Consider the following 26609-nt stretch of genomic DNA (forward strand, 5'->3'; position numbering starts at 1 on the left):
TCAATGGTTACAACTGTAACTGAGAGTTTCTTTAGTAAGCATTTTAGTCATTTGCAGAGGAAAGATTGCAAGTGGTTAGGCCTTAAGGCAGCTAACGGGCTAGACATACCTTACACTGGCTATATTGAATTGGATGTGGTCGTTTTAGGACAGCGTATTCCGGGGAGGGGGGTATTGATTGTCAGGGACCCACCGAATGTGACCCTCCAAGACCGTAAGGTGGCTACCCCTGGAATATTGGGTATGAATGTACTTTCAGAGTGCTACAGGGTTCTCTTTGAGCAGCATGGTTCACAGCTCTTCCACTTCCCTCCGGTTAAGTCGGCGGCCCCAGCAGCTCAACGGGCCCTGCGACATTGTGCGAAGATCCAGACCCTCGTCAACGCCCCCAAGCCGTTCAAGGTTAAAGTCCAAGGGAAGTCTCCGATCTGCCTTGGGGCTGGTGCCCTGACTATGGTTCCAGTTACATGCCCTCAGCTCGAGACCGCTGAGTTCTTGCTTGAGCCGTTGGGTTTTGAAGATGGACAATTGCCCGAAGGTCTTCTGGTGTCTCCCACCCTGGTTTCTGCCAAAAAGGGTCTTTTGTATGCCCCCATAGTTAATGTTGGGTGTACTGAAGTGTGGCTTTCCCCTCGTCGCGTCGTTGGGACTGTGCAAGCAGTGGTGGCGACCTCTGCTGGAACCAAACCAGTCGCTGTTGAGCCCTCATGGGAAGAGTGTAGCGCTTATGTCTCTATCCAGGAGGCAATCACTTCCTCCAGTGTCCCTGAGTCTATCCTCCCTGACTTCGAGGGGCTGGCTCCACAGCAGGTTTTCCAAGCCAAGGCCCTCTTTGCCCAGTACGAAAGCATCTTCTCCAAGGGTGATGGAGATTTGGGATGTACTTCTCTGATTGCTCATGAGATTCCATTAGTTGATGATGCCCCAGTCCGCCAGCCCTACCGACGAATCCCGCCCTCTCAGTATGAGACTGTGAAGGCACACATTCAACAGCTCCTAGATAGCCAAGTTATAAGAGAAAGCAACAGCCCGTACTCTTCCCCCATCGTCCTTGTAACAAAGAAAGATGGGAGTCTTCGTCTCTGTGTGGATTATCGGCAGTTGAACTCCAAGACTCGTCGTGACGCCTACCCTCTCCCCAGGATAGAGGAGTCCTTAGATGCCCTGTCTGGGGCAAGATGGTTTTCTACCCTTGATCTCGCAAGTGGGTATAACCAAGTCCCAATGGCAGATAAAGATAAGTCAAAGACTGCCTTTTGCACCCCGTTTGGCCTCTTTGAGTTTAATAGGATGCCATTCGGGCTCTGCAATGCTCCAGGCACCTTCCAGCGCCTTATGGAGCGCATGTTTGGAGATTGCCGTCATCAATCAGTTCTCCTGTACCTTGATGATGTGATTGTATTCTCCACTACAGTAGAACAACATCTTGAGCGGCTAGGGGAAGTGTTTGCTCGCCTTCAAAATCAGAACCTGAAAGTTAAGTTGCCCAAGTGTCAATTCTTCCAGCATCAAGTGAGTTATTTGGGGCATGTGGTTTCTGCTGATGGGGTGGCTACTGACCCTGCGAAAATTGAGGTGGTTAAGGAGTGGCAGCGCCCGGCCCACTTGGCCGACTTGAGATCTTTCCTTGGCTTTGCAAGCTATTATCGGCGGTTCGTGGAAGGCTTCTCTAAGCTTTCAGCCCCATTACACCATCTTGTGGGGAGGCTCAGTGGACCAAGGCGGAAGGGGAAGACTCCTCCGGTTCCTTTAACAACAGCATGGGATGATGCTTGTGAGAATGCATTTCAGTCTTTGAAGGAGAGACTTACCTCTGCCCCAGTCTTGGCCTATGCTGACTTTAAAAAGCCCTTTATTGTGGAAGTAGATGCCAGCCACGGGGGTTTGGGGGCGGTTCTCTCTCAAGAGTGTGACGGGAAGGTTCGCCCCATCGCCTTTGCTAGCCGAGGGTTGAAACCCAACGAGAGAAACATGGAGAATTATAGCTCAATGAAGCTTGAACTTCTTGCAGTGAAATGGGCAGTGACAGAAAAGTATAGAGAGTACTTGCTGGGGAATCATTTTACCATTCTGACAGATAATAATCCTCTGAGCCATTTGCAGACTGCCAAGCTGGGGGCGACTGAACAGCGGTGGGCCTCTCAACTCGCATCATTCAACTTTACTATCAAGTACCGCCCAGGGAGGAACAACCAAAATGCTGATGCATTATCCCGGCAATACCTGGACCGTTTTGCTGTTGGGACAGACGTCCCATTGCTGGGAGCCCTGGCTGGTATGGGCCAGCCCCTTGCCGCCGAGGGTCACTGTGGAGAAGTGGTGGCGCTACCTGGCCGTACATCTCAGGACCTAAGCCTGCTGCAAGAGACTGACCCAGTCATCGGCCCGGTGCGCAAATATCATCAAGCAGGTCGCCGTCCAAGAGCTGAGGAGCGTGAGTCGTTGTCCCGCCCCAGCAGGGCGCTGCTGCGTCAATGGGACCGCCTAGTCGAGAAGGAAGGGGTATTGTACCGCCTCATTCATTCCCCAGGTGAAGGCCTGGAGATACTCCAGCTGCTGCTTCCCCAGTGCTTGCAGGAAGAAGTCCTCCATAGTGTCCATGATAATCAGGGGCACCAGGGCACCGAGAGGACTCTCCAGCTCCTACGGGACCGGTGCTTCTGGCCGAATATGACCGGGGATACTGAACGGTGGTGCCAACGATGTCAAAGGTGTGTATTGGGGAAGGCTGTCCAGCCCAAGATTCGTGCCTACTGGGGGACACTGCAGGCTACCCAGCCAAATGAGATCCTGGCTATCGACTTCACAGTTTTGGAACCTGCAAGCGATGGTCGGGAGAATGTTTTGATCTTGACTGATATCTTTACCAAGTACTCTCAAGCATTTCCCACCAAAGATCAAAGGGCTTCCACTGTGGCCAAAGTGTTGGTCCAGCAGTGGTTCCATCGTTTCGGCCCCCCAGGCCGTATCCATTCTGACCAGGGGCGGAACTTTGAAAGCATCTTGATTAAACAACTCTGTCAGATGTATGGCATCCAGAAGAGTAGAACCACCCCTTACCACCCCCAAGGTAATGGACAGTGTGAAAGATTTAACCGTACCTTGCACGACCTGTTGCGTACCCTACCGTCAGCCGAGAAACGACACTGGCCCCACCATTTGCCACAGCTGACTTTTGCCTACAACACGACACCTCACCAGACTACTGGGCACACTCCATATTATCTTATGTTCGGTAACCATCCAAGACTACCCGTGGATTTCTTGCTCGGGACTGGGGTTGCAGTGCAGGACGCCGGCAACTTGGAGGACTGGATCCAGAAACATCAACAGAGTATGCGGGTGACCCAGGAGCATGTCCGGCAAAGATCAGATGAGCTGATACGCCGACGAAACCAGCGTCATAATGACAATGTGAACGATCCTGGACTTGAAGAGGGGAGGCTGGTGTACCTGCGTAACCATGTGCCTGGACGGAATAAGATCCAAGATCACTGGAACTCTGTTGTGTTTCGGGTGCTACGGAGTCCCTCTGGGACTGGAACAGTATATACTGTGGCCCCTAGAGATGGAGAAGGACCAGTCCGGCAGGTGCACCGGTCCGAGTTGAGGGCTGTTCCAGAAGGGTTACAGTCAATGGCAGAGGAGGCCACTCCTTCCACGAGCCAAGCTGACTTACCCACTAACCCTATGGTCAGGGAAGAGGAAGAGCAGGAAGAGGTGGTCATTTTTCATCCTGAGGAGATCCAGGAGGCCCTAGATTCACCCAGTTCCCTCGCTCCTGCTGAAATGGAGGCTATACCTGAAGACGTGACCATGACTCTGCGACGCTCTGTTAGATCTACGGCAGGTCGGCACCCTAACCCCTACCGGCTCCCTCGAGCCATTTCCATGGGGAATGAGGAGGGGATATTGCCAAAGGTTGTTGACCAGAGTATTGGAGTGTGAACTGCCATCGTCGGGCCGCCGATTCACTTGGAGGGGGTGGAATGTAGCCTGTGGGCCTGGTTAGGATTGGGTCCCTTCGGTTTACTCTCGTTCTCTTTCAGTTTTATGTTTAATCACGTCACTAATTGGTGGGTGGAGCGGGTATTTAGTAAGCCGTCAAACGCGATTGAGGCAGGCTTATAAACACCTGGTGCCCTTAGACTGGGATGGTGTAAATGTACTGCTGGCTCTGGTGTGGTGAATCAGTGATCCAGATGCTGTTTGAGTGTTGAGGTATGTTGAAAAGCGTTTCTCTTGTCTGTCGTTCTTCACTGCGGGTTAGGTTGCCAAGTGAATGTTTGTTTTAATAGTGCGTGAAGGAGCTGACGCTGATTGAGCCGCAGCACGCTATTGTTTTCCTGGTTGACCATGTATGGGCGAACGAATCACAGCAAAGTAGTGCCAAACTACGTCCGCGGATAATAAGCGTCAACTGGAGACTGTGACTGCAGTGGGATGTTTATATTCAACTTCGTGTTCCCCCTTTCACTGTGAATGCTACGACAGGTATGTCTTGAATAATGTTCTGCCCGTATTTATTTCTCCATACTGTGTGATTGTGGATGCTGCTCATAGTATAGTTTATTTTTTTATTAGTTTTTTTTTTCTTTTCTTTCTTTTCTCCCTTTTGTTGGTTGTTTGTTTTCCTCTAGCCTGTTGGCTGTAGCTGTTACCGTGTGATCGTATGAGTTGTACGTCACAGGCTAGAGTGGGTTTATTTATTTATTATTATTTTCTTTAGGCCCAATTCCCTTTTTGTTTGTAACCAGCCTCTGTGTTATTGGAGCCAGCGTAGCTTCACTGGAAAGCGAGTTTCCCTTTTTCTTTTGTTTAACGAAGAAGTTTGCAGTGCTGTGTAGTGTGAACCTTAATGTCTTTTAAACCCTATTTATTAGAGTGCTGTGAGTGTGCAGTGTATGTTACTTCAAAGTGAGGTCTTTGTTCACCGGTGGTAGTGTGAACTCAGCTTCCCCTAGTGTTTTCACAACTGTTTTACTGGCTCCTGTGCAGAGGGCTTGGTATTCCCTAGTTATGGCAATTTGTTTTATTTATTTTTTTCTTAAACCAACCAACACCTTCAATCAATATCATTCCTCAATAAAGATTGTATTTTTATACTTTTCTACGAACCTGTGTTTGTACATTTTATTGGAGTAGAGTTCCCCTTGCTCTGACACTTGCACTAACCAGTTTAGCTCAAGGGGTGGCGTAGTCAGTTGTACAATTAGGGGTGCCACAGAAGTCAATGGGACCAGTTAACTGTTTGGTTACTGACATTCTTCAAATTAATTCCTTTGTGTTCAGCAGAAGAAAGAAATGCAAACAGGTTTGAAACAATTTGAGGGTGAGTAAGTTATATGGTGAAAGAATTGTAAAAAAAATTAAGTGAACTATCCCTTCAGACCGTCACACACACATTAATATAGGCCTATATATATATTAAAATCTGACTAAGCATTTTTTGTATTTAATTTTTTAAAGGCCCAATAGCTTAGATATCACTGCACACCAACCGATAGTTACTTGTGTTGCCTCGCAACATTCTGTTGTGACATCTTCTAAGTACGTGTTTACATTTTAGAAGTTTATTGGGTGGGAAAGCGAAACCGTGTGAGGTGGTGTCTTGTCTATGGGTGGTGTACGCTTTGAAGGAACCATCATCTCATCATCTTTGAACATGAGTTAATGGCATCCCCTGCCGGGCCAATAAGCCAGTGCAACACAACACTATTCTTACCACTTCCTGTTTGGGATCTCTGAGTCTACACATCGGGCAAATCACAAACCGATTTCGCAAAGCTGAATGGTCTCAAAATGACAACATAAGCACAGTGCTTACACCCTGACACAGATAAGGTATGTAACGTTATGCTGGACAGCAGCTGATATACTGTCACACTGTGTGAGTGCAAAACTGTTAGGATATGTACGTTACATCCCTATTCTAATGTAACGTTACATGCACCTGTCACTGCGGAAGACAGGCAGGTGCAGTCATTCATTTCAATATGTTTCTCTTCTGACTGTATCCTTGTCGTATTATTGTTTTTCCCCATATAATATGTTGTTGTGAAGTAACGTTACTCTACATGTTTATATCTCTTATGTGCTGTCATTGCTAGCTAGCGTGCTAGTAAGTTAACCGGTATTACGTTAACGTTACCTTGATCAAAAAACAAGCGCTCACATGAACTCGAAATATCGTATTGTTCCTCATTGGATAATTTGCTTCAGTAACGTTTTTACCATATTGTACTAAACTAACAAATAAAGTACAAAAATAAAATGGTTGTACCATTTTTTTTTACATGGTATCATATTAATATCTTTTTTACCATAGGATCTGTCAAATTAACGTTACTACTTGCTCAGTTACAGTACTAATATGATTGTATTTTTAAAGTACCTTGTAGTGCTATGTTGATATAGCCTAGTAATTGAATATGGCAATCATTCAGTTCCATGGTATTACTATATAATACTATAAGTAACATGCTTTAACATGGTATCACCACATTGTTTTGTAAGATTGGTCTGTGATTTAATTGGAGCTTTATGGAGTTTATTGTGTATTGCTGGGATCGTGGGTTTTATTTATAGCTTAAGAGGCAACAAAATAACAGTGTTCAACAGGTCTCCTTCAGTGTTTTGGCAGCTTGCAGATCAGTACAGCTGACAAAGCAGAGGAAAGAGTAGGGAGGAAATTCTGCTTCATTTGAGAGTAATTAACTTGGAGCCCTTGTTTCATTCTAAACACTTTTTGTAGCCACAAACTGATGCTGAGGTGTTTGTTGATCTGCAGATCTCTTTCTCTTGTCTGTTGCAGCAGGGTGCATCATGCCGAGCTCCCTCCTTTGGGCTGTTGATGTGTACGGGAGGGTTTATTCCCTTTCCACAGCTGGACAGCAGTGGGAATATTGCCGCGATGCCCATTTGGAGTTCAAGCGCATCACAGCTGTGCAGCAGTGTTGCTGGAGCATCGCATGTGACCACAACATCTACCTGAATGTCCATGCCAGTGATGTGCCCATCCGCTACCAAGAGGAGACGTATGAAAACCAGGTGTGCTCAATAGCAATATACAGACTTACATGTGGGTCAATATATATATATATATATATATATATATATATATATATATATATATATATATATATATATATATATATATATATATATATATATATATATATATTATACACATACTACCATTCAAAAGTTTGGGGTCAGTAAGAGTTTTAAAGGTGTTTTTTGAAAGAAGTGTCTTATGCTCCTGAAGGCTGCATTTATTTGATCAGAAATACGGTACAGGAAAAATAGTAATATTGTGAAATAATATTACAATTTAAAATAACTGTTTGCTTTTTAATGTATTTTAAAATGTTATTTATTCCTGTGAGTTCGAAGCTGTATTTTCAGCAGCCGTTACTACAGGTTTCAGTGTCTCGTGATTCCTCAGAAATTGTTCTAATCATTCTGATTTGGTGCTCAAGAAACATTGAAAACAGTTGTGCTGCCTAATAATTTTGTAGAAAGTTTTTTCAGGATTCTTGATGACTAGAAAGTATATGTTGAAAATATATATATATTTAAAATATTACGATTTGTTCTCTTACATTTATTCAAGGTATATGAAAATATAACTTTTTATTTGATGTTTACGCCACATTACATTTTCAGAGTCATTAAATTGAAAAATGTTTCTCGAAACCAACATGAATACAAAGAGTATATTCTTTGAACTTTGCACATAGTTTTAAACTAGACTTTATTGTAAACACTTTTTATTTGTCATTGACCCTAGAGCACCTGATAATGAATAAGACTCACTGTTTCCTGTTCCCTCACAGAGGTGGAACCCTGTGGATGGCTTCTCGGACCGGCTGTTGCCCAGTGACCGCTGGCAGTGGAGTGATGTCTCAGGGCTGAAGCACCAGCCTCTGGGTGACTTTCAGCTGCCCTCTGACAACTGGGAGTGGGAGGCGGACTGGTATGTGGATGAAAACTTTGGAGGAGAGAACACTGAAAAAGCGGTCAGTATTGATGCATTTAAGAGTTTTTGGACTCAATATATAGTTTTTTTTTATTGTTATTATTATTAATTTAGTGCTATTGTGTTCAGCAGAGTGACAAAACTTGTCACCACTGTCTTCCCCCTTGTCGGTTTAATTTAATATATGAAGAAAATGCATACATAAGTTATGATATATATATATATATATTATTATTATTATTATTCTTTTTTATTTTTATTTTTTACAAATGTGGTTTTCTTACAAAGAGTGTACAAATCACACCTACAGACAAGCAAAACTTATGATTAAAATTATTTTTAATAATTTCAGTTTGGAGTGTTTTAGGGTAGTCATTTCTTTTCCTCCTTTTTCCCCGTCCCTTTCTTTTTTCATCTTCCTTTTTTTACTTTTTCTCTCCTTCCTTTTCCCATTGCTACACCTTTTTCTTTCCCCCGTCCTTTTTCCTTTTCTTTTTTCTTCTTTAAACATGATTGGATAGCCAATATATGGGTAGAGAGCTCTCTCACTGGTGTAAGGTGGAATTGTAAATTAATTAGTGCTCCCAAAGCGATATCTAACATAACATTTTTTTGTTTACATCATATATGTTTGTGTATATATATTGTTATATTATGTGTGTGTGTATTTATGTTATTTATATACTTAATGTATGAATAAATTATATAAAAGTGTATATATATATATATATATATATATATATATATATTACTTTTATATAATGTATTCATACATAAAATATATAAATATATATATATATATATATGTTTAGGGCTGTCAAAAGATTAATCGCACCCAAAATAAAAGTTTGTGTTTACATAATATATGTGTGTGTACTGTGTATAATTATATATATATATAAAAACACACACAATCATGTATATATTTAAGAAAAATTGGTTATATTTATATATAAAATATTTATATATAATATAAATTATATAAATGTATATACAGTATATAAAAGGCAATTATTCCTTAAATATATACATGAATGTGTGTGTATTTATACATAATAATTCTACACAGTACACACACATATATTATGTAAACACAAACTTTTATTTTGGATGTGATTAATCTTTTGACAGCCCTAGTACAAATATGTATGTCCATATACAGTATATATACACACACTCTTATATATATATATATAAATACACACACACATATATAATGTAAACAAAATATTTTCTGTTAGATGCGATTAATCGCTTTGACAGCACTAAAATGTATGTATCAAAATTGTCTAAAAAACATGCAAATGTTATTTTACTTGCTGAACAACTTCAGGTAGTCTCAGGTTCGGTACCGCGATGTGCAGGACAGCTTTCATTGTGTTTCGAACTAAACTGGCAGTCTGAAAGCCCCCTTAAAACTGATATAACTGATCTTCTGTGTGTTTTCAGGGATGGACATATGCCATTGATTTTCCAGCCACTTATACAAAAGACAAAAAGTGGAACTCTTGCGTGCGTCGCCGCAGATGGTTACGATACAGAAGGTACAAGGCACAGGAAACATGGGTCAAGGTGTGTACCAGTACAAAGGTTTTGAGAGCAATTATATATCTTATCTTCATTGGCTGTCTTTAATGTTGATGAAAAACTTGTCTCTATGTGTCTGTGAATTTTATATGTGAGAGCAGATTCCCTCGGAGCAGACGGAGTCTCTTCCTGACCCGTTTAATGACATCACTTGTGGTGGTTGGGAGATCACTGAGGAGCCCAGAGGGTGTTTGGCACTGTGGGCGGTCTCTCTGCAGGGAAAGGTCAGAACTCAGTTCATTCCAGGCTTACATACTGTCCCATGTCCAACAACACCCTGTGCTCCTGTAATTTATTCACTTTTAAATTCTATACATAGGGTACAGTATGCATTATTGGTTCTTGGAACACCGATAAAAAGTTGAATCATGTCCATTTATCCATAAAAAGGGATCCAAAAATGTTTTGTTTGTACATTCGAGCAGGTGTGGTTCCGGTGTGACATCAACCACCATAATCCTGAGGGCTCCTTTTGGGAGGAAGTGCCCGTTCCAGGGGAGGTGGTGCAGATCAGCTGTGGGCCGGGTGACCTGGTGTGGGCCGTCCTGTGGGAGGGTAATCTGATGGTCAGAGAGGGCATCGGCAGAGATTGTCTCAATGGTGAGTGCTGTGGTGTGGTATATTCACTTTTGCCAAGTTACTATTTGTAACCTTAATAAATGTTTTGAGTAGATAAAGTATTTCTATCCTGTCTATATTTAATAATACTGTAATCAAAGGGTCATCATGGGTCACAGTGGAGTCGCCAAGCCCTGAAGCTGGAGCCGTACACGTTGCGGTTGGTGTGAATGTAGTGTGGGCTGTCACTAAAGATCATAAAGTAAGTCCTATTTTAATTTAATATAGTTACACTTGCACATAGAGTTGGGTCTAGAATCTGAGACCACTAGTAATACTGCTTAGTTTTTTATTTTTATTATAAAAAGTATATTATTCATTCATATTGTGTTATCCAAGCAAAATCTTAAATATTAGATATCAAATTAGTTATCAAGATTAAATATCTAGAGTGATAGTAAATACATTTATTCAAAATGTTGCGAACGATTTGTTGGTCAAATAAATGCTGTTCTTTTAGATTTATTTATTCACCAAATAATCCCAAAATAAAAATTCTGTTTCCACAGAAATATTTCAGCATTGATGATAATAAGGTTTCTCATGATTTCTGATGAATCAGTTCCTGAAAAATTAGCTTTGCCATTACAGGAATAAATGATTTTTTATAAAATATAATAATAAAAAAAACAGAAACTGTTGTAGTACTATTTCACTATATTAGTGTTTTTGCTGTATTTTTGGACATATTTTTTTGTTTTGATTATTTATTTTGTTGTTACTTAGCTTGTTTTTCCTCATCTTCTTATTTCTAATAGGTCTGGTTTAGACGGGGTGTGAATTCCCATAATCCTTGTGGCTCTGGTTGGATAGGTATGGTTGGAGAGATGGTCATGATCAACGTGGGTCTCAATGACCAGGTCAGAGATTAGTAATAGTTACCTCATTAATTCCTGACTCTAATGTACTTTTTCCATTGAATAAGCATATGGGTGGTTCACCCTTAAAGGGGCCATGACATGGATTTTTTTTTATTAGGGCCCAAGCCCTTAGGACAAATGGCCTAATTGTTTTTCTAAGGTAAAGAAATATTTTAAAAATTTCGGGCACATTTGGGGCCCTTAACATGCTCAACTCTTGAAACTTTGCACATACATTGGAATCATCTGCCATTATTGTTATACAAGTTTTTTGGGGGGTATTTTTTATTAACCTTATTATTAATAAGGACCACAGAAACCGAAAATTCTCGGACCAGCAGCATGTGTCCAAATTTCAATCTTAACCGTTCTATTTCATCAGAAACGATCTGAAAACAGGGGCAGGGCTTTAAGTGTAAAATACCGAACTTGTCCTTTAACGTTGACGTGATTGGTTACAAGGTAGTTTGTGATTTGAGAAACATCAGTGATTTCAAACCTATTTTTTGAGACTGTCTTTGGTTCACTGCAGTTTTAAGGAGAAAATACTCAGCAATGATGTTGACTAATGCATTTGTACATGGCTTGTCTTAAAACATATTAAAAACACCACATAGACATAAAAACAACATTAAAAGCTTGATGTTCACCACAGAGGGACTTTAAGGCTTATCAGTAAACGGCCACTGTTATGATTGGTTAACGTCATTGCATAGGAAACCGTATCAATGCCCACTCGCTACTGCACATGAGTACGTTTATATCCATGTAAAACCATAATTTACAGATAAAGCAAGCATTATGAATAATTTACTTATGGTTTGTGATGCAACTGCTGTCAGATACAGTACAGTTGGCTGCTTCATTTTTCAACAAAAGTTTAAAAATACTCTGAACAAACATTATAATACTCCGATGCGATCCAGGACACCATTTAAATCAAACATCCACTTGTTTTCAACGCTGGCATCTTTCTGAAGTCTGTACAGAGACACAAAATGGATGAACACTTCTTTCATTCATCCATTTTTCCTGTTGTCGGCAGACTGATTAAATGAAAACATTATATGAAAATGGAAACATATCACTCACAAATGTACAAATATTGATCTGTTATTCTGCTATATTCATATATTCATCTGAGTATGTGTTTCTAGTGAGAATAATAAAGCTGAACCCATTTCAGCAGTTATTACACAGAGATCTCTGAAGGCCGATGTGTCTCTGTGTTCAGGTGTGGGGTATTGGTTTTGAAGACCGGGCGGTGTATTTCCGTCAGGGTGTGACTGCCAGCGAGCTGAGCGGGAAGGCCTGGAAGGTTGTGTCTGTACCCAGAGATAGTGACCGTTCCCATTCAAGCGCCAGCGCTTGCAGCCTTCAGAGGTTAGTTAGCTTCAGCCTTTAGCCTATGTAGAACAGATATGTGTATAATGTGCAAAAATGTGTTGCATTTAAAAAAAAGTCACCACCAGTCAATGAAGGTAAATCATTCAAGGAGGAATATTTGCAGTTAGTACACTTTGCAGTATTTATGACAGTACTGCACAGTTAAGCACTGACCAGCCTTTATCTCTGAAAATAACAATAAACTTGAGAAAGATGTTTCTTTTTAATTCAGTAATTGAAAAAGACAATGTATTAACTATGCATGTATGTGACAGAATTGTTTCGCTAAATGTTATGTATTCTTTTTTAAATAGCAATGTATTGTCATATGTGACAGAAATAATATTTATATTTTTCATTCCATGTCAGGTATTATTTTTTTAAAATAGAAAATCATATTTATATTTTTTCATTAAATGATAGGTATTTTTTAAAGTGTTATAATGACAGTTTTCCCATTGAGTTCTTATTAGAGGGGCTAGAAAGATTTATTTATTTGTTTATTTATTAAGAAGGATTAGATCATATCATTGGATGTTCTCTTAGTAAACTGGATTGATGGATATTGAAAAGTGCTTTGACATCGCAGGTTAAAATGTACACTTATTTGAATGCTTTTGACTATTTTTGATCAATCAAATGATACGAAAATATCAATTATATAAACGTGTCTCATTGATTCATAACTTATGGTACTGTACGTGTTAACATTCTGTGTCACTACACCTCGCAGCGCTGGTTGTTTCTTTGGTGGTGAGGTGCGTTTGGAGTCCCAGGCATCAGTGTTGAATGATGCAGACCCTGAGACTGAAAAAGCTGTGGGTGGAGTTGTCCCAACTCCTGAAATGGGAGACAGCCCTAAACCACGCATCCCCAAAGTGACCAGTGACAGCTTCATCTCTGAGCTTGTGTCTGATCGTGAAGGCCAGATCAGTCGTCGTGACGTCCCCCCAGCTGGCCCATCTATACCTGAGGAGGATCACCCAGAAAAAGAGGTAGAGGACAGGGCTTCCCCAGCCCAGGTTCTGTCTCCTAGCCAATCAGGTGGGCTGAACCCTCAATGGAGCAATGTGGACCTGGAGGAAGCCCAGACGCACCTCTCACCCGGACCAGGAGTAGACGCAGCTGAAACCTGCAGCCTGTCCTCTGTAGCAACCTATAACTTGGCCCTAGAGGAGCCTTATGGGCCAGATGAGCATCCAAAATGGGCCTGGGTCAGTGGCGGGGGATGTTTGGTCGACTGTCACTTACAGCTCAACTGGTTCCACTCATCTACATCCACAGGTCAGCTGGGTCATTTGTGTATAATCCGCGTTATGGAATTGGATGATTCACTTTGTCCCTGACCGTGTCAAATGTGATTGTCTCCTCAGCCCTGAACTCCTCCATGCAGGCCATGTCTCTCTCCATCACACCTGCTCAAACTGCAGCATGGCGTAAACAGATATTCGAGCAGCTCAGCGAGCGCTCCAAGAGAGAAATGGAGAATTTCATGCATTATGAGCAGGCCATTGAACAGGTAGTGCTCACACACCAAACGGTTCACCTCATCTGATCTTTGCATCAATACTAACCAGTTTTGTCATGTATCTTTTTTGGATTATATCTAGACTGCCATTGATATAGCAACAGTAAGTGTCCATACAAGTACTCCGAGAGTTAGTCGGAATAGTAAAAATAGTTGATAGTCAAAGCAGTCAGTTGCTGTCACAGTGGCCCTCAGCTAGGTAGAACTGAATAGTTACCCCAAGAAAATGTATCATTTGATAATCCACGCTGATTCCTGTCCTTTCTAGTCTGTGTGGGTGAAGAAAGGCACCATGCAGTGGTGGCGAGACTGGAAGCCTCATAAATGGGTGGATGTTCAGTTTGCATTGGAGCAGTTCTCAGGAGCAGAGGGCAACAAGGATGGAATTCTGTTTATCTACTACACCTTTAATGATGAGAAGAAGGTAATCTTACATACAGGAGAAGACCCTTATTGAAAAAAAATCCATGTTTATTCATTTTGATGCCAGTGTACTACTAAAAGATCTATTTTAGCACATAGTTATTTATAATATACATATGCTTTTTCTCTTCTGGGAAAACGTACAAATTTTTTTAAAATAATGCCACAAAGGTACAAGCCCTTGATATGTCCCACCCATCTTCATGTTTCAATGGGTAATACACCACTGTTCAACAAATTTGGATTTTAGTTTTATATTTTATCAAGTTTTTTAAAGGCATTAACACTTTTATTCAGTAAGGATGCATTAAACCAGTGGTTCTCAAGTTTTGGAATATACCAGAAAGATTTTTTAAATTAAAAAAAGCCTGCAATAGTTTCACTTTGTAATGTTGTTGAATCGTTGAAAAATATAACTGTAATAAAGAATAATAGATCAGAACATAACTTTTAATTGAAATAAGAAATCATTATTTCAGTGATGCTTTAGATGAACAATATATAATCAGTGGCTTCAGTGAGCTCTTCTGACTCCGCCTTCTTCCGTCCGCTGAAGAGGTGCTTTTCTATGGCGAGGAACTTCTATGTTGAACTGAATGTTGTTCAGACGGTGACAAGTCAACGGTTTGAAGAAGAACAATTCAGTGGAATTGGCGTTCGTGTCACTTTATAAAGCCAAGAGTGCCAACTGCTATTCACGCACTATTTTCTGTTTATTTATTTATTTATTCTGCTGATCTCCTGCACCTCAAACTTTTGAACAGTGGTGCATCTACACAAGAAATTAAGCTGTGCTTCTAAAGTGATTTTCATGTAGTATAGATTGACACATTTGATCAATTCAACCTCTATTTTGCTTTGATTCTTTGTCCAGTATCTCCACGTGTTCATAAACGAAGTGACAATCCTGGTGCCAGTATTGAATGACTCCAAACACACATTTGCTATCTATACAGCAGAGCGAACCAAACAGAGATGGCCCATCCGCCTGGCTGCTGCCACAGAGCTGGAGATGTATGACTGGGTAAGGAGAGAGCATGAATCATTGGAAAAATCTTGTGATTTCCTTGCTGTTTGACTGACAGTCTGTTCATCCTATCAGCTGGCTCTGCTCAGTGTGTCCTGCTGTGACTCTAGAGGTGTTCAGGGCCCTCCCTCGAAACAAGCCATCTGGTCAGTCACCTGTAAAGGTGACATCTTTGTGAGCGAACCATCGAAAGAACTAGAGGCATCTCCCTACCCTACACCATGTGATCAGATGTAAGAATCAGATGATGGATTGATTTTATGTGAAAAAGTGTATATGCGAGATTCCTCAAATAGGGGACCACATCTGTATGTTTTTTTTGTTTTTGTTTTTTTACAAACTTTCTTCTTTTAAGGTTTATAATAGCTTTAAACTTAATTTTATAAAAGTCTTCAAATGGTCCATTGCCAGAATTGAAATTTTTGGGCTTGTCTCCGATGTAAACTATTTATTTAAGTGTTAAAATCAAGCAAATCTCTAATGCACATTTTCCGAAGAATATTGTCACTAATACTGCTGTTGTTACCAGCACACCAAGCTAAATTTATGGAAAAAATAAATAATAATAATTTGTATTACCATCATACAACGTCAGAAATCCACATCATCACCTGATACCAAAATACACTTAAAGTTTGACAAAACCCATTTGCTAAATGTTGAACATAGATGAAACATATTTTGAAGATGTCAAAAGAGAATTAATCATACACTACCATTCAAAAGTTTGGGATCGTTAAATGTTTTTAAAGTAACATTTAGTAACGATAGTCTTCTCTTATGCTCTCTTATGCATTTACAATTTAAAAGATTTTTATATTAATATATATCTTAAAACATAATTTATTCCTGTGATGGCAAAGCTGAATTTTCAGCATCATTACTCCAGTCTTTAGTGTCACATGATCCTTCAGAAATCTATTTGGCGCTCATGAAACACTTCTTATCATTATCAAAGTTAAAAACAGTTGCTGATTTAATATCTTTGTAGAAACATGATATTTTTTTTCAGTATTATTTGATGAATAGAAAGTTAAAAAGAACAGCATTTATTTGAAGTAGAAATCTTTTGTCACAATGTAAAAGTCTGTCACTTTTGATTAATTTATGCACCCTTACCGAATAAAAGTATTAATTGCTTTTAAAAAAAACGTACTAACCCCAAACCTTTGAACAATAGTGTATATTCATCACCCTGTTACGTTTCTCCATTGTCTCGCTGTTGCCATATAGCAATGAATTCATGAATAGGCAAAAATGACTGCTCTCAGAAAAAAAGGAAACCAAAATCTTTGTTATCATGGACAGGTTCTGGCGTCAAGTCGGAGGGCATTTGCGTGTTATTGAGTCCAACAGTCTTGGTGTGGTGTGGGGGATCGGCTATGACCACACCGCCTGGGTCCACACAGGAGGCTATGGAGGAGGCTTCTTTCAGGGTAAATGCATCACTTTTCTTTCTAAACCAATAATTTTTCATGTATTTTAGTAATATTACATGTTTATCTCACACATACAGGTATGACAGGCAGCACAGATAACATCTACACACAGACTGATCTGAAGAGTGTTTACATCTATGAGAACCAGCGCTGGAATCCTGTCTCTGGTTACACTAACAGGTTAATATAGACTAGAGCATGATGTTTGTAATCCAGAAGTGTTCAGTACGCTCACTGCTGTGCCTCACTGTTTCTCCTCCAGGGGTCTCCCTACTGACCGTTACATGTGGAGCGATGCCTCCGGTCTGAAGGAGTGCACTAAAAACAACACTAAACCACCCTCCCCCCACTGGACTTGGGTTTGTGCCATTATCCATTTTCTCCCAATACATAAATAAGTTGTCATTGAAATTGACAAGGAAGTTGCTTTATAGCAGCAAATGTTTGAATGTGTTGATACTTTGCAGGTGTCAGACTGGACTGTTGACTATGCTGTGGCTGGAGGGACAGACAGAGAGGGCTGGCAGTATGCAGCTGACTTTCCTGCGTAAGTTATGTTAGTCTCTTGTATTACCTGGGCATGTAAACACAGCAGGTTTAGTATTACCACGTGTGAGAGCAAGCTAACTCATTTTATTTATTAATTTTTTTGTGAATGTAACATTCGCCGTTCTAGGTCATACCACGGATATAAAACATTGAAGGACTTTGTTCGCCGCAGGCGTTGGGCAAGGTATGTAGCGCTGTTTAAGTGAATGTTTAAAGTCGACATAAAACAGAAGTTGCGATAGTCTTTTCTTCCCTACTGTGATGTACTGTATATCCGAGTGAAATGGCTTCACGAACAAGACAAAAAGTAGGATGGAACTTGATTGGATTGTTTGAGCATTGTAATTTGCTATTGCTGTGACATCATGCGAGTGACAGGTTGTCCCGCCCTCATGAACGCATCATCAGAGAAGAGAAAAGATGTGATCGCAGGAAGGGAGGGAAGTTATTTTGACTACAGATTACTTGGGCACTTGAATCATTTTTATTATGTGTGCACGGATAAATCATTTATAATAAATATTGCTGTATTCCAATAAAAAAACAAGATTTGTCAAATTTGATTTCATAGTCAGCTCTCTCCAGCTCTGTTTATCATGGTATCTATTGTCCTTGTTGGGAATTTTATCAATTTTTTTATTTTTATGTATCGATTTAAATGTCTTGCATAGTTTCTTGTTAATAGTGCAACTTTTGTTATTTACTTCACTGTAAATGAAGGATTTTTATGACATACGATTCTGTTAAAGGTTTTTGAAAATCTGTGTTTTGCCTGTGCAGTACCAGCGTACTAGCCTGGGAAAACCCAGACCACTCTCAGTTGTAACTGAGTTAGGGTCTGGCAAAGCTCCATAGACAATTCATTTCCACAGGGTGTCACCAACGGACGTCGGATAGATCTAAAACCAATCAGAGCGATGAATGACATGACGTATGCAGAGTGTCGGAGAAACATCTCGAGACTTTCAGCAATTCTCTGTTTGTGTTAACGAAAATTAAAATTTTAAAACGCTTGAAACAGATGCGATAGCTGATTCGAACGAGTGATGTTGTGATGTTCCACGGCGGCATCCATCTTTGTAATGTACAAAATCTGCGTCACCGTCTCTGCTCTGTCGTCATCGTGTAAAGCCCGCCCCAACGTTTCTGATTGGTGCCGCGATTTCGACGGATTGGAAATGGGTTTCAATGGGCTCTTTGCCAGACCCACTTGCAGAGCAAATCTAAATTTGCCGGAAGTGGTCTGGGTTTTCCCAGGCTACCAGCGTACTCAAATTTGGAAGAATTTATTGAGTTATTTTTTAGTAAAAATGTTATATAATAAGTGGTAAAAAAGAAACTAAACGAAACAAAAAACAAGAAAAGCAAATCAAAATAAGTGTTGTTTTAGTATTCTGTTTAGTAGCATGTATAGAAACATTTATTTGGGGTTGGTGATTTTCCTCAAAATGACAAAATAACTTTTTTAATCGTTAAATTTTCTTTTCTGTATCAGTGGATGAATGGCTTTACACATCAAACTGATAAAAAGGTGGTGACTGGAACTTTTCAAAAGTAGGGAAACTACTAATCAATGGCAAAATATGTACTCTGATATATCTTGGTGTCTGCAGTATTGCTTTAAAGCTCAAGTTTAGGTTGTTTTTAATAATAAATGGTAAAAAAAAGACAATACATTTTTTAAAAATGTTACCAAAAATAGCATTGTTTTAGTACTTCTGTTTAGTGGCATATAATTAAACATTTATTCAGGGTTGGTGCACTTCCTCAAAATTACTAAAATATTTTTGTAATCGTAAAGGAACAATTTTTGTCTTGGTTAAATTCGATTCTTCTTTCACCTTAGAAAGTGTAAACTCACAACAACCGGCCCCTGGCAGGAAGTCCCGCCTATAGCGTTGAGTGACATTACAATCCTGCCTTGTGGGCCGAAGAGCATAGTGGAACAGGTGCCATTATGGGCCATCAGCAACAAAGGAGACGTCTTGTGCCGCTTGGGTGTCACCTCACTGACACCTGGGGTAAGTGCCAAGTTCCTGATTTTCTAGACAACCGCTATTTGGTTTAGCACTCAGTAATTTCCATACTGTACGAACTTATTTAGCATTATCACTGTGAGTGGTTTCCTAGAATGATGTAATCCTGACTGATGATGTGGCTTGCTCGCAGGGGTCCTCATGGTTGCATGTGGGAACTGACCAGCCTTTCAAGTCGATTTCCATAGGTGGCGTTCACCAGGTTTGGGCCATCGCTAAGGATGGCTCTGCGTTCTATAGGGGCTCTGTGTCCGCTCAGAACCTGGCAGGTGAGGGAATAATAACCTATTACAAACCCCATGAATATGCAGCAATATACTCTTCTCTCATTTTAATGCAAGTCATTCCTGTCATGCTGATTTCACAGCATTGCCTGTGGTATTTCTGCATTACAAAGGTTTGATCTGTTTGCAGGAGATTGCTGGTACCACATCCCTTCTCCAACCGGACAGAAGCTTAAACAGGTGTCAGTGGGCAGGACGTCTGTATACACAGTGGATGAAAATGGTACACCTATACACATCATACTGATAAAAAGGTGTTAATACTATAGAGGCGACTGGAATATAGTGCTAACACATAATAAAAGTATTTTTAATGCATTAATTATGCCTTGTAATGCACTTTATAATGCATATAATATAAAACATTATCCCCGTTTTCACAGACGAGGCTTAAACCTAGTCCCAGACTAAAATGCATGTTTGAGCTGTTTTAACTGAACGCAACTTGCACTGACATATCTTAAAATATGTCAGTGCCATTGTTTTGTCTCAAGATGCACACCAGTAATGTTATTTTCTAAGGCACAGTTATAAAAGCTACTTAAATGTCCTGGTTAAACCAAGGCCTAATCCTGGCTTAATCTAAGACCTGTCTGTGAAGCCAGGCTTTTAAAGGTACACTATGCAAGAATTGTACCTTAATATAACTGCTTCAAAGTCATTAGGATGGTAAACGAACTCGTAGTAGGGCGAATCATCCCTATATCAAAGCTGGGGTGGGGTGGGGGGGGTGGGGGGGGCTGCTGGAAAAAACAGCAATGCAAGTTTGAGAGGTGGCGCCCCCGACAAATCTTGCGAGAATCACGACTTGCTTTACGGCACGACGTCAGATATATCAACAATCCATGAAATAGACTCTATGGAAGCAACTAGCACGCATTTCAGACGTGTTTTCTTTCAGACGAGAGTCGATGAAGAAAACACGGTCGGAAGCTGACCGTGTGAGGAACCGGACAAGAGTCTCACTCGGTCAGGGTTTTACTCGTTGGCGAGAGCTAAAAAGCAGCAATGGATGCAACAGCGATGCTTACCTGGCGTTCTTGTTGATGGACTAGTAGACATCTTCGGAGGCTATCTGTGCCTGTTCGATGTCCGACGCTTTGTAACGCGTTGTATCAGGGGGAAAGATAGGCTCACAGATGGAAGTTATTACAGAGGCCAGACACTCACGGAGGCGATTGGCATCTCACAACTTGCACTTTATTACCCAATCGAACTTGTGTAACTGTCTGTCACACATTCTACCGTCTACAGCGTTACTTGATAAACAAAAATAGGATAAGAATGAGCATCAAACAGAAATAACCCGGCGCCGCATATATGGGGTGTTCGAGGCGCACATACAATACAGACTGCCGACAGTTCAACAGGGCGTGCGCAGCTCTTAAAGGGGCCACACCTTATTTTGTTACAGCTTCCATCCTACTGAACAGGTACCGGTATACAGGGGGAGGGGATCAGGCCGTGAGTGCAGAGACATCTCTGCGTGAGTGGTATTTACGACATTACAAGTACTCCATAGCGACTCTAGGGGTCGCTGTTTGACAAAAACGGAATTCCTACATAGTGTACCTTTAATACTTATTTATTCATTCTTACACCTTTAGAGAATATAATGCATTAAAACACGAACAATCAATTTCTGATGTAACAAGGATACTTTGGTTAAGTTACAATATATATATATATATATACAGGTGAAACTCGAAAAATTTGAATATCGTGCAAAAGTTTATTTATTTCAGTAATTTAACTTAAAAGGTGAAACTACTATATTATATAGACTCATTACATCCAACGTGAGATATTTCAAGCCTTTAATTGTTATAATTTTGATGATTATGGCTTACAGCTATGAAAACCTTTCACAATATTCTAATTTTGAATTTCGGGTTTTCATAAGCTGCAAGCCATAATCATCAAAATTATTTTAAAAAATGTAATCTAGAAGAATCCATGCTTACTGTGCAGTCTAAAGCAATTGGCTATTAAAGCAATTATACATGATCTTTATTTAAAACTGTCAAATAAAAATGGCAATAATTGCTATGGTAGTTATTATATGTGTGGTTTTGTATGAGCAGGTAACCTGTGGTACAGACATGGTGTGACCCCCAGTTACCCGCAGGGCTCATCATGGGAGCACATCTCCAATAATGTGCGCAAAGTGTCCGTTGGACCTCTGGACCAGGTCTAGACCATTTCCTTGTAACTAGTTGTTGCAGACTAACTATTCTAGGTTTTCTGCTCTGCTAAATGCCAGACGTGTGTGTCTTTCCTAAGGTGTGGATCATTGCAGATAAAGTGCAGGGCAGTCACAGTTTGAGCTGTGGCACTGTGTGTCGCCGGCTGGGGGTGCTGCCGATGGAACCAGAAGGACACTCGTGGGACTATGGCATTGGGGTGAGCACTGCTGATGTCATCTCTATGTTCACTAGTAGTACAGAACGGATAGAAAATAAGAAATGATCTGTTTCTATCAGGGTGGATGGGATCACATAACAGTTCGAGGAAATGCAACGGAGGCACCTCGTATCCTGATGCCGTCCCTGACTGACAATGGAAGCAACCGAACGGCAACACGCAGTCCACTGCAAACCAGTGACCGGCCAGAGATGAACGGAAACCCAGTGGGCTGTTAGTCAAACAGCTGAGCTCTTCAAGCTAACCGTCTCTACTCTAGCCATCAATTGTTTCCTTACTGTAGCGCTTCTCTTGTATAGAGTTAGGCTAATCATTTCCACTCAAAAAAATCATTCGTCTCAACTACCCGCACATGTAGATGACTGTATTTTGAATTCACATTCTTTAGTTAGCTCAAACTATTTTTTTTTTCTTGTTTTGAGGGCTCTCTTGGATAATGAGGCCACTTCCAGTAATGCCCTCTCCTTTTTAAAACTCCCATCATTCGTCATTAGGTTTTTTTACATGGCATTTTTGGTTAGATTATCTCAATTTAATGTTTGTCTGTGGTCACATCACGATTGCCCATTAGCTTTTATTTTTTTAAATTCTTTATTTGAAATCAGGGGCATTAAATACAAAAACACAGTGTCACAGTGTAAGCTACTGAAGTAATCTACAAGCATTTTATATTGAACATCACACACAAAAGAGTTTTAAACAAACAGCTGCGTCTGGGATTTTGCAGCTCGGCTCCAGTGTCGTAAAAGATTCTGTAATACTTTCATCATCTGCTTGTATCAGGTTATTGGTTATTTATGGTTCTTACTCAAAGCTGAGACAGCACAAGTGATGCAGTACAAATACACCACATTTCCAAAGTTCGGGGTCAGTAAGGATTTTATGGAAATAAATATATGCTTTTATTCAGCAAGGATGCATTAAATTGGCCAAAAGAGAGAGTAAAGACTTTCTAAAGATTTCAATTTCAAATAAATGCTGTTCTTTTGAACTTTCTATTCATCAAAGAATCCTGAAAGAAATACGTTTCAGGGTTTCTACAAAACATTAAGCAGCACAACATTGATAATATGAAACCATGTCACTTGAGCACCAAATCAGCATATTAAGAATGATTTCTGAAAGACTTGAGTAATGGCTGCTTCAGCTTCCCCATCACAGGAATAAATTACATATAAAAAAATAGAAAACAAATTCTACCGACCCCAAAGTTTTGAATGGTAGTGCAAGTTTGGACACTTTAGCTGTATTTAGTTTTGCATTGGCAATGTGAAGTCAATTTTGTGAAACATTTCTTTTCTCAGGATGTCTGCATATTTCATTCATAGACGTTTATGTGGTATAATTCTGTTTAAAGGCAGCACAAATTTCAGAAAGTAACAGTATTTATACTCAATCTTTCCAAATGGTTTTTATCAGGATGAATACCGGTAGTTAGTTTTATTCCAATTCTGCTGTTATGTTGTATATGTGGATGTATAAATTTGGATTATTTATGAGTAATAATGGTTCTAATGTGAAACTGCGTCAATTGTGTGACTCCTTTATGGGCATTATTTAAGGTTGCTTCTGTACATATAAAGAAATTATATGCAGACATGAGAGAAACTACTGGAAAAAATGATAATATAGTTTTAAATTATTAAATGTAGACAAATAACAGGGTAAGGACCGTGGAGTCCTCTCAGTGTCATATGTGCATGGTTTGTGTCCTCAATAAATATGAAATCTGTTCCACAGCTTTGCATTTTTAATATGAAAAGCTTACCCTCTTAAAAGGATAGTTCACCCAAAAATGAAAAATGTTTCAAAGCTGTTTTGCAGAACACAAAAGAAGATATTTGTCCATACAATGAAAATCAGGGGGTCCGGTGTTGTTTTGGACCCCATTCAATTTCACTATGGGCATCTTTTGTGTCATTTTGGGTGAACTACATTAAGAACCAGTAGATTATGTCCCTTCATAATCCAAAGGGTCACTAGCTAACAATTAAGCTAGATGATGGCAAATAACATCCACATTGTTTGTAGGCAAGGTGTTGTTATAAACTGTGCATATTGTATACATAAATGAGCCTATTCATGGACCAGCTTTAGCTTGTAAACTCGAATGGACCTTTTCGTGAGTCTAAAGAGCTGGTATTCATCATCATCCATGTAGCGTGCACAAATTTACACCTGTCATTTAGCGCTCACTGAGTTCTGTGGCAGTGTGTGTTAGCTGCCCTGACTGAAGCTGTGAATGTGGCTCAGATAGTTGGACAGGTCTTCCTCTCCCTCCTCTTGTAGATGCTGCTGATAGCACTGGAGGATCCGGGAGGCGTTAGTCTCCATGTGACTCTCGCCGTGAGGCAGGCAGGCATTCGACATGCCCAAGATGATGGTGGTTAAGGCCTTGATGTAATTCTTGGCCAGCGTGAGAGTCTCTATCTTGGAAAGTTTCTTGTCAGTTTTGACATGAGGAATGGTCTCCCGTAGGGCCTGAAAGGCGTTGTTGAGTTTGTGCATCCTCTGCCTCTCTCTCTCGTTACTCTCCAGTCTGCGGACGTTGCGTTCCTTAGCGTTGCTGTGCTGCCGCCTGCGGCGCGTGCCCACGCGGGTACGACCATGCCCCTCGCCCCTCAATGTTCTCCACGTCCCACCCAGCCTCACGGACGCCTCTGAACCCTCCTGCTCGCTGGAACCTGGCTCTGTTTCCAGCGTAAAGTCTGGGTCGTCCTGCTCTTCCCAAGACTGTCTGCCCCGCTTTGACCCCTTTCCTTTGGACTTCATGCTTGACTCCCCCACACCCTGGTGTAGGCCCTAGAATATTATAATTCACATTTGATTTGAGGAAATTAACATGCAAAAAAACCCACATCATATATCAGTATAAATGGCTTTAATAATGTGGACACTGAACATGATATGCTGCTCATAGCCTATATGAATAATAAGTATGTCTCAAATGCTTTCTGTATACTTGACAAGCTTAAATTTGTTTTTAACAAGATTTGAAGACACACTTTTAGATAATGGGTATAATATGTATCCCATTTGGTAGCATCTCATTCATACCTGCTCTGTTCAATAGTTAAAAAATATAAAATGAAAATGAAGTTGATCATATTAAGGCATGCTGGTAAACTAGATTCATCAAGTGAGCAACATCATCGTCACTATACGTTGTCGCTGCTGTCTTATAAGCTGTCAATCAATCATCCCTGCTTTCGGGTGAAGAAAAAAAAGTTTTGCTTACCTCAAAATAAATTTCCACCAAACTCGAGATGATGTTTGCGCGATAAGAGCCTTGCTAAGAGCGATAATTCGTTGACGTGAGGAGCTGCTGTCGTCCTGTCAGCCGCAGTCAGAATGAAATGATAACGGTCACGCGCTCTACCTGTTGCTGCTCGATGTCCACGTAGCGCTTTTGTGGCCAATCAAAGGAGGGATCTGTTTCTTCTCGAGTCACCCATGAGCTGGCACAAGCATCGGAAGTAGCGATCTGAAACTGTTCACGCTTTCAGATGATGATAAAAGCGGTCTGTGATACTGCTGCAGGTGCAACGCACTGCATACTTTTATTTTAAAGCCAATGCAAATCACATAGGCTACTCTGGTGCATTACATTAGGAGACTTTCTATTTATTAACATTAATACGTTTATTTAGCTTATATAATTATATTATTTTTCAAGAAAGAAATATGCAGACATTGCAATGGTGTGTTTCCTGCACATGATTGAATTGATAGGTTTTACTATTTCCATGGCACTTTATCAAGTTAAAACACAGTGTAATATTTGCCTAGACCTTTGCATGTCAAATGGGCCTTGCATACATATCATTAGGCACTTTTCAGAACTTTACTGTGATGTCTTCTTGTGCTAAATTCTTTGGAGACTATTAATATTATTATATCATTGTACTTTACTTGTATTTATTGCCCTTTTTGACATCAGGATCCAGTAGGCTATAGGTTTCTGCATTCTTTATTCAAGAAATTATTCGAAACCAAGGGAACATTCTTTTTTTTTTTGTATATGTTACTTTCTAGGAACATGTGTTTGTGTCAAAAGCAAAAATGTTACTTGATCCTGTTATTTGAGGATAAATAATAAGAAATAAACAGTAAAAAGAGCCAGAACCATGGTTGTTTAAAGAACAAAATGTTAGAAAATAAAAAGTCCTTTGTGAAACTTCATCCAAATTTGTAAACTCTTCTACTTGGAAACTTTATTTGTACAAGTGTAGATGTGTGCAGAGAACCACCCTTTTTATAAACTGGCATCAGACAGATCAAACACAGACTTGTTTATTTTGTACCTGAGTACAGCGAACCTGTTCTAAGTGCACCAGCATTAAGATCAGCCCATTTTGCTCTTATTCAAATCATCGATTGTGTTTTTAATTGTGTACAGTGTTGCATGAAGCACAAATAGAAACCAGTCACCATTTTGAGGATATGGACTTTGGATATGGATCTTGT

General features: G+C 40.2%; 2 protein-coding genes across 4 annotated transcripts; one reads left to right on the forward strand and one right to left on the reverse strand.

Moving 5' to 3' along the window:
- The first annotated feature begins 5723 nt into the window (after positions 1-5723).
- On the forward strand, positions 5724-23883 carry tecpr1a (tectonin beta-propeller repeat containing 1a). 3 transcript variants are annotated; one of them, XM_079595757.1, is made up of 26 exons: positions 5727-5844; positions 6815-7050; positions 7839-8021; positions 9431-9553; positions 9670-9792; positions 9994-10168; positions 10288-10388; positions 10945-11046; positions 12281-12429; positions 13166-13716; positions 13806-13951; positions 14043-14063; positions 14229-14384; positions 15258-15407; positions 15486-15643; positions 16719-16846; positions 16927-17029; positions 17112-17208; positions 17317-17396; positions 17526-17582; positions 19245-19419; positions 19568-19703; positions 19849-19941; positions 21803-21909; positions 22002-22121; positions 22202-23882. In XM_079595757.1, the coding sequence occupies exons 2-26, from the start codon at positions 6826-6828 to the stop codon at positions 22358-22360; spliced, it is 3618 nt and encodes a 1205-aa protein (XP_079451883.1). In that variant the 5' UTR covers positions 5727-5844; positions 6815-6825; the 3' UTR covers positions 22361-23882. The 3 variants fall into 3 exon arrangements, with proteins under 3 accessions (XP_079451885.1, XP_079451883.1, XP_079451884.1); XM_079595758.1 differs by having other exon boundaries at positions 5736-5844; positions 6818-7050; XM_079595759.1 differs by lacking the exon at positions 14043-14063 and having other exon boundaries at positions 5724-5844; positions 22202-23883.
- bhlha15 (basic helix-loop-helix family, member a15) lies at positions 23865-25533 on the reverse strand. The gene is made up of 2 exons (XM_079595761.1): positions 25381-25533; positions 23865-24944 (listed from the first exon to the last, which is right to left on the reverse strand). The coding sequence occupies exon 2, from the start codon at positions 24912-24914 to the stop codon at positions 24360-24362; it is 555 nt and encodes a 184-aa protein (XP_079451887.1). The 5' UTR covers positions 24915-24944; positions 25381-25533; the 3' UTR covers positions 23865-24359.
- Positions 25534-26609: the final 1076 nt, after the last annotated feature.

The sequence above is a fragment of the Phoxinus phoxinus genome (assembly GCF_949152265.1).
Source record: "Phoxinus phoxinus genome assembly, chromosome: 21".
Taxonomy (NCBI): domain Eukaryota; kingdom Metazoa; phylum Chordata; class Actinopteri; order Cypriniformes; family Leuciscidae; genus Phoxinus; species Phoxinus phoxinus.